At 44.6% G+C, this 7,662-nt stretch overlaps 2 protein-coding genes across 2 annotated transcripts; one reads left to right on the top strand and one right to left on the bottom strand.

The window, feature by feature from the left end:
• Positions 1 to 18: 18 nt before the first annotated feature.
• EBNA1BP2 (EBNA1 binding protein 2) lies at positions 19 to 5,968 on the top strand. The gene is made up of 9 exons (XM_027747156.2): positions 19 to 118; positions 190 to 273; positions 387 to 544; positions 1,159 to 1,282; positions 2,392 to 2,481; positions 2,716 to 2,791; positions 3,051 to 3,141; positions 3,451 to 3,622; positions 3,967 to 5,968. The coding sequence occupies exons 1-9, from the start codon at positions 50 to 52 to the stop codon at positions 4,015 to 4,017; spliced, it is 915 nt and encodes a 304-aa protein (XP_027602957.1). The 5' UTR covers positions 19 to 49; the 3' UTR covers positions 4,018 to 5,968.
• On the bottom strand, positions 4,473 to 7,644 carry FAM183A (family with sequence similarity 183 member A). Its single transcript, XM_027747157.2, has 4 exons — positions 7,480 to 7,644; positions 6,690 to 6,749; positions 5,813 to 5,916; positions 4,473 to 4,771 (listed from the first exon to the last, which is right to left on the bottom strand). The coding sequence occupies exons 1-4, from the start codon at positions 7,610 to 7,612 to the stop codon at positions 4,706 to 4,708; spliced, it is 363 nt and encodes a 120-aa protein (XP_027602958.1). The 5' UTR covers positions 7,613 to 7,644; the 3' UTR covers positions 4,473 to 4,705.
• Between the last annotated feature and the right edge of the window lie 18 nt (positions 7,645 to 7,662).

Below are 7,662 nucleotides of genomic sequence, written 5' to 3'. Positions count from 1 at the left end.
GCGGCGCACGCGGGCGGAAGGGGTGGCGGCGGCGGCGGCGGCGGCGGCGATGGCGCGGCGCGGGTCCCTCTCGGACCTCGGGTCGGACTCCGAGGACTCCTCGCTCTCGGACTCGGAGGTGAGACCGGGGCCACGGTGGGCGGCGGGGCCTCCCCCGGCAGCCGCGGCCTGACCGTGCCCGTCTCACAGCTCCAGGAGGCCTTCGCGAGGGGGGAGCTGAAGCCGGGGCTCAACGTGGTGCTGGAGGAGCGGCCGAAGCGGCGCAACGACGCGGTGAGCGGGGCTGCGGGGCAGGGAGGGCTGCGGGGCTCTGCACGGCGGCGGGGGTTTGCGGTGTGAGCCGGGCCAGCCGTGCGGGGCCGTGCAGAGCTGTGCTTCTCTCGCAGGACGGCCTGAAGCAGTGCCTGGCCGAATTCGGGAAGCAGCTCGCGTGGGTGGAAAGGCTGGACGTGACTCTGGGCCCCGTCGTGGACCCCGTCGCCCAGAGCGCTTCCAGCACAGATGCTGTTGACCCTGAGAATGATTTCCAGAGAGAGATGAGCTTGTAAGTGTCAAAGAAGAGGTTTCATGTAGGGTCTCAGCGTGCTGTTGCATGCTTGTAGTTGTGTTTCACCAGTGTGCTGCAGGGTGCTTGTCAATGGCACTCTTGGGCCGTGTTATTTAAGATTTGATGGCTCTGAATGTTTTCCAGAATAAGTACAAATTAATGCTAGTATATTTAACTTGCCTTGTGACTGAAAATAAATAATTTCCCTCCTCCCAGCAGACTTCCATCCTTTGCTGAAAAGTATATTTTAAAAGTGCCTTGGTAGCAGCACTAAGGCTGTAATACAAGATACTGATTTTTCTTTGTGGGTTTGGTTTGGTGTTCTTAAAGTTCTTTTGCTTTGCTATGCCTTTTATATTCCAACATATTAAACTGTAACTGGCAATAAGTGCATATGTGTAAGATACAAGTCTTAATATTGTACTGGCACCTAAACTGCTCTCTGTAGCTGTATGTGCACAGAATGTTGATACAACTCTAGAGCAATGCTTGTTAGATTCCAGTATCTCCTAGCTGGTGTGCTCAGAGTTTCTGTCAGTGCTGTGGGATGCCCGACATGCAGTGAGACAGAGCTGGTGCAGTGACAGAGCTGGTGCTGTGCTCTCTCCCAGCTACCGGCAGGCTCAGGCAGCCGTCCTGGAAGCCCTCCCTAGGCTGCGGAAGCTCCAGGTTCCGACCAGGAGGCCAGATGATTACTTTGCAGAGATGGCCAAATCAGACCAACAGATGCAGAAGGTATGTGCAATGTCTTCTTTTCTGGTGTAATGTGTTGGTTTTATCCTGTAAGAGGTTGGAACATAAAGTAGAAAACCCTATTTATACTTTGTCCTGAATGTGTTTAATATTAAAAATGGAGAATTTTTCTCAGTGTGAGTGGTTGTAAAGTTGGCTGTGTTTTTGCTCTTTTTCATAAGACTTACAGTTGACTGTGTCTTTTACACGATCCTTTTTTTCCTATTTATCACCCTTTGTGTATAGTCAGTTTGTTCTGGTTCTCGGTGATTTTAGACTGTCTGTTATTGAATGAATCTATTTTGGATAGAAAGTCAGATTTGTGTAGGAAGTAAGACTTTCATGAACTTGCATTTTACTGTAGTCTTTGCTCAAAAGGGAACTCTGTTTTTTGTTTTAGATTTGGAAAAAAGGCTACATTGTATAAGTTAAAAAACCATAAGCTGGAGTCTAATTTGGAGATTCGTGTATGACTTGTTTTGGTGTTTGATAGAACCTTTCTAGAGAAGATGAAGAGTAATAAGTGGCTTGTGCTAAGGCTTAAGTCAATTCTACACATTACTGTTCTTTTCTTTTGCTGACTTTGTCTGAACAGCAGTTTCTATCTCCTGGTGGAGTCACAGACTGAATCCAGAAGATCTGTGTTGAAATCCTTGTAATCCTTTGTAATGTGGCATCCTTATAAAAATGTGATCGAGGAGGGAATGGAAAAGATGTTTTCTGTGGCACAGGATTATTGACTCTTCTTCAGTGCTTTACTTTTAGTAATGACAAGACAGAAACTATCAAATCTTCTTCATGGACCCGAGTAGACTGACAAGATAATCTTTGTTCCATTAGAGCCCATTATAAGGCTTTGTCTTGTCTCTGTTTGAGTATTGTCTTTTCAACCAGGTTTTGGCTACAGATCAGTTCAGGAGTTTCTGTAATAACTGTTTTAGCCTTGATCTGAAAGGATGTTATGCCTTATAAACATGATCTGATTGAGAGATGATTTTTTACACCCATATATATTTCACAAATACTGACTTAAGGACTGTTAAGCAATCATAAAATTCTCTTATTTTCTTTTGTGTTACTCATAAATTTCATTTTTTCTATCCCCTAATAAGATTCGACAGAAGCTTAAGAGTAAACAGGAAGCAATGGAGAGGTCTGAGAAAGCAAAACAGCTCCGTGCAATGAGAAAATACGGCAAGAAGGTGAGGAGCTGCAAAAGGGAGCTACAATCTGTGACAAGAATCTAGAGCCTGAGTGAGCAGCTTGGAAAGTGAGACCACCAGAGTCTGGCTAAAATATATAGAATTTGTCTAGTCTTCTATCTAGCTGCTCTGAAGGAAAACAGAGCTAAAGATAGGATACCTTTAAAAGAATAGCTTAAAAAAAATTATGGGACACTGCAAGGAACAAAACTAACATTCTGCTTCTAATCATAGGTGCAAACTGAGATTCTGCAGAGGAGACAGAAGGAGAAAAAAAATATGTTGAATGCAGTCAAGAAGTACCAGAAAGGTAAAGTTAACTTGACTAAGAGAGCAAATGTGTGATGGCAGCAGTGGAGTCTGAGCAATGTAAGGCAGCGTGATGGGTGGTCACTACATCTGCAGTTCTGGGCCTTGAGCTTGGGAGGCTGCTGTGCAGAAAGAACCATGTGCCAGTGCCAGTGAAAAGCCTCCCAGGTAGCTGTTCTTCAGTGAGAGTGACTTGGTGCTATTACTTCCTTAGACTGAAAATTTGCTTCTTCTGAGCTGTGATGTCTTTGCTCTTGCAGGGCTGTCTGACAAGCTGGACTTTCTAGATGACGAGCAGACGTCGTCTCAGGGGAATAAAAAAGGCAGTGCAAGTCAACGGACAAAGAAGGGGTGAGGCTGGAAATGAAAGATGTTTAAACACAGAATGTCTGATTCTGTCTTTCTGGGGGATAATTTTGGGAGCATGAAAGCTGTTCTGATGAGTGTTTGTTAAAATAAGTCCAAGGTGGCTTTCTGTCCCTAGAGAGAAATAAAACTGGCCAGAATGGCACAGAGACTGAAATGTGCTAATTTCTGCATCTTTGTTATGGGGGAAAAGGTTTATGATGGCTGTTGGGAGTCCATCAGCACATACCTGTGCCTTGAGAGCTTCCTGAGGAAAGGAATGTAGGGCAATGATGCTGTTTGGTTGTTTTTCAGACCAAATGCCAAAAGACGATACAAAAATCAGAAGTTTGGTTTTGGTGGGAAGAAGAAAGGCTCAAAGTGGAACACAAAGGAAAGTTTTAACGATGTATCCAGCTTCCAGTCAAAAGTGGCTCACAACAAAGGCCCAGGAAAAGCAAGAAAAGGAGGGAAGAAAGCCCTCAATGTAAGTAAAATGTTGTATGCAAACACTCCTGGTTGGCTGAGAAGCCAGCCCTAATCTGGGAGGGAGAGCTGAGTACATGATGGGTTCCTACAGCATCGGGAAGTGATAATGCCTGTCTTTGGGAGCTGAGCATAACTGGGTTGCTGACAGAGCTGAGAACAGTGGTTTGGTATCAGCAGGGAAATGAGCAAGGGAGTTAATACCACTTGCTGCCTGTGTGCTAAAACCTCCCTCTCCAGATGTACTGACAAATACCCTCTCCTTGGTATCCTCCCCAAGCTATAGAAATAGAATAAATATTGAGAACGTGAAAATAAAGATCTCAATCTGTCTGTTTGTTGCAGAAGAGACCTGGAAAGAGAGCAAGGCAGAAAATGAAGAACCGAGCGCGCTAAGAGGACTGTGCTTCCCACTGGGGTTCTTGTGTGTCTGTCTGTTGCGAGATGTGCTTCTGCTGGCATCAAGCAGCTAACCATGGAGCAAGCTGGATGCTTCCAAGTGGCATGGAAAAGAGTCAGTGGAAACTAGTGCCTTATCACTAATTTCTTCGTCCTGTTTTGTTGAAGGATTGTTTTCTGCGTAAACCTTTGGTGTGTGAATGCATTAAATGGTTTGCAAAGAACTATGTGTAACTCATGTTTAGCTGTTTTATGAATGGCAGCTGGAGCCTGCCCTTTGTCCCCTTCATTCTGACAGCTTTTTTCACCACTACTGCTGATGTGAGGTTGGAGACCTCGAGTTCTGGGTCATGTTGCTGATGTCAAAATAAGAAGTCTGAAGCCTGTCAAGATGTTAGAGTGGTTTTTTAGACTATTCATATAGATGGGTTTAGAAACAGCAATGAGACGAATACAGCAGTCTTATAAGTTTATTTCTGTCAGTGTTGTCAGGCTGCAAATCTGGACGGACTGAGGTTCTCTCTTCCCTTTTCTGTTGTCTCTTACTAGAACTCTACCAGACTTGCCTGTTAACAAGCAGGCCTAACACATTAGATGTCATTAACAGTCTATCTGAGTTTGTGGCTTTCCCCCTCTACTACTGAAGGTTCTTACTCTCCTCCTCCCCATGCCCCAGGGCAGCCATTTATGTAGTGAACTCGGTTTTCCGGCGTGGGAAGTGGAGTCTGCAATCATTACGGTCCACAGGAATCTGGGAAAGAAAAATGACAAATACTCATGTGCTTTTGCTAAAATTGGTAGTAGCAGTCCCTCCTGGGAAGAGTGATGCATGGTGTTCTTGCTGCTGAGAAATGTCCAAGTGGAAAACGAGCAGGGTACCACCATACAGTGATGGTAGAACTGCTTCATTATGGTAGAACCTGGTGAAAAAGGCAAGATTAACAAATTAAACAGCATTATGAGCCTTGACCCTATGAATTGAACTTGCTTCCCTTCATGCACATTTAGTTGCCTCTTTCCTGCCAGTCTAATCCTACCAGCACTATTTTAACACCATAAAGCCCAACTGGCATGTCTGTCTCTACCCTTGTCAGGAGTAACTAGCTACTTGATCTTTAATACGAAAAATTGAGGAAAACTGTCTTATTTTCTTATTTGTCTTAGTTTTTTTTGTAACAGGCCAAAATTAATCAGATCCTCACTTGCCTTTCTCAAAACACTAATCTATAAAGTCAACCATCATCATAGCTATTTGTTTGTCAGGTATGATTGATGTCTCAGCTTGTTAATCATACTTCTTTACCTCCTATTTAGTCACGCTTCCCCAGATGAATCGTCACTGGTGTATCTGCCCTGGGTATACTTAGATGATTATTAATTTCATGGATCTGCTTGCACTTTTGTTTGAAAGATACTGTGCAGCAGCAGATTTCTTTTCACAGTACTTACATATGTCACTTCACGTTGCTCACTACACCATTTCTCATGGCTGAAGGCTTTAGTAAACAGTGAGTACACACATGGCATTTGGCACTGTACTTGGGGTCCATTGTCACTGTATGTATTTTGCATTCAGGTTTCTCAGGGGAGTCTGCTGTTTCTGTGTTCACAAGCCTATGCCAGAGTGAAGAGTCCTCTTAGGTCTAAGTTTTAAAAACTGTTTATGAACAGCTCTGCTCACGCCTGGTCATTCCTGTTTTCCATGTTTGTCACAAATTATTGTCTTGCATGTGTATCTTTCAGTGGTGGGCTGAACACCTCTGAATCCTGCAAAGACCTGAGTCCTACTCACCAGAGGTGTTGTGTTCCAGCCAATTTCTTGGCTTTCAGTTTGCGGCTCTGAATATTTCTGTCTTGGCTGCAGTGCTGCGCGGTGAAAAAGTTTCAGGAACTCGTCTGTTGGTTTAAGAGACACAAATAGAAATGAAAGTATTTAAAAATTTAAAAATCACTCACCTGTGGATGTGTGTTAGAATGGGACAACTTAATGCTGTCCAAGCTATAGCAAGAAAGCCAAGGATAAAAGCAACCTCTGTGCTTCTATGAATTACACTGTTAGAGAATGCAGGGTGACGTTTCTACTTCAGTATTTCCTGATGCACTTTCAAGATTTGCCTGGTGATACTGTCCTGTTAATTCTTACCTGAGCATTAAGGTTTTTAGACAAAATTAGCATGTTAGAAATAAGGGAGCAACTGCTATAAGGGTTCTTGTTACCAGTGCTCTAAAGCAAGACTGGACAGTCATTTCAGCAGTTTACTATGTGTGGTGGTTAAGTAGAATCTGCAGTGACAGGCAACATGTATGTGTAGATCATGTTTCCAGTTGTTTTGGGGAGGTTTAGATTCTCAAGCAAAATTTTATAATACGACTATAAAGAATTTTCTATATATTTTATAGTGTAGTATAGTTTTTAACTAAAAGCAAATAGCACAATTGCATGAATGCAAACTTTTGCTGATAATGGAAAGTAATGGGAAAGGGCCTTAAAGTGGAATAAAACCTGCTTCACATTTAACAAAAATCATGAATGAGTTTTAATTTTCTTGTATGGTCACAGAGGCGTTTCCACAGACATGATGTTTTAGACTGATTGGAATTATTAAATCTTATTTATTAGTAATTTTCTTAGGTAATTTTGAGAAAAAGATTTTTCAGAGATTTCTTACCATCTGTTGGCTCGTCTGTATTGTCATGCCAAGACATTGGCTTCCTGGTGACTGTGTAAACTGGAAAGAAATTATGCAGGTGAATAACATGAATTTAGAATCACAGCCAGGTACAGAATATGTATCATTGCAGATGTTCTTTTTGGTTATTCCCCAGTGTGGATCCAGCTACTTCACTGAAGCTGTAAAGGAAGAACGGCATGTGAATAGAGAAAATGAGTTAGAAATACTGATTAATGGCAACTTCCTAGGAAGGCAAGGGGCTTAAGCATGCCAAAGGCCCTTCTACTGAATGCTGCTCGTGTTCACCACACCAAAGTCCCACCCAACCCAGGTGGTGGCCTGCGAGTGCCAAGTCTCAGGAAATTATTTTCCTTTGGTTTTTGTTTTACTACAAAAGCTAGACCTGAAGGAATCTATTCCCATCACCTGTCTGTGCCAGCACAGACTGTGATATTCTGTGACTCTGAATTGACAGATAGAAGGTCCAAGGGCTGAAGGAACATGGTGTAGTGATTGGGCTCTCTACCCCATCCTAGCTCTGTATTTGCTCAGGATTTGTAGATTCCGCATCCTAAATAGTTGCCTCACTTCTCCAGGGTTACTAAAGGCTATCCGGGGCATGTCTCCTTGCTGCCTCTGAGTGTGCAGACCGGCTCCTCGGGCGAAAGAAAGGCCCACCGGTTCTCCTTCCAGCTCTACCCCTGTCCCTAACCACTGCTGCCATTCCTGGCTGCAGCTGCCTATCCCCGCCGCGCAGCTGAGCGCTGCGGGCCCGCCCCCGCCTTACCGGGTTGGAGCGGGTTCACGGTGTACTGCGTGTACAGCTTCTGGTGCCGCATCTCCTTGTGCACCCGCTCGCTCAGGAGCCGGTCCAGCTGCACCGCGTCCGGCCGCTCCCGCTGCCCGCCGCGGGCGGCCATGGCCGCGCCGGCCCCGCGTCCCGCTGCCTGGCAACGCCTCACGTGGGGCC

This window comes from Pipra filicauda, unplaced genomic scaffold (genome assembly GCF_003945595.2).
Source record: "Pipra filicauda isolate LSUMZ 115617 unplaced genomic scaffold, ASM394559v2 scaffold36_size6622888_pilon, whole genome shotgun sequence".
NCBI lineage: Eukaryota > Metazoa > Chordata > Aves > Passeriformes > Pipridae > Pipra > Pipra filicauda.
The sequence above is the reverse complement of the archived record's forward strand: the minus strand, read 5'-3'. Positions and strand labels throughout refer to the sequence as shown.

What these genes read in the sequence shown, in the direction of transcription:
- EBNA1BP2 (XM_027747156.2), top strand. Translation starts at nt 50, where the DNA reads ATGGCGCGGCGCGGGTCCCTCTCGGACCTCGGGTCGGACTCCGAGGAC. An exon ending in CGAAGCGGCGCAACGACGCG is followed by an intron (nt 274 to 386) that starts GTGAGCGGGGCT and finishes CTTCTCTCGCAG; the next exon opens with GACGGCCTGAAGCAGTGCCT. An exon ending in AGTCAAGAAGTACCAGAAAG is followed by an intron (nt 2,792 to 3,050) that starts GTAAAGTTAACT and finishes TTGCTCTTGCAG; the next exon opens with GGCTGTCTGACAAGCTGGAC.
- FAM183A (XM_027747157.2), bottom strand. Translation starts at nt 7,612, where the DNA reads ATGGCCGCCCGCGGCGGGCAGCGGGAGCGGCCGGACGCGGTGCAGCTG. An exon ending in CGTGAACCCGCTCCAACCCG is followed by an intron (nt 6,750 to 7,479) that starts GTAAGGCGGGGG and finishes ATTTCTTTCCAG; the next exon opens with TTTACACAGTCACCAGGAAG. An exon ending in GCTGGAACACAACACCTCTG is followed by an intron (nt 4,772 to 5,812) that starts GTGAGTAGGACT and finishes TTTCTTTCCCAG; the next exon opens with ATTCCTGTGGACCGTAATGA.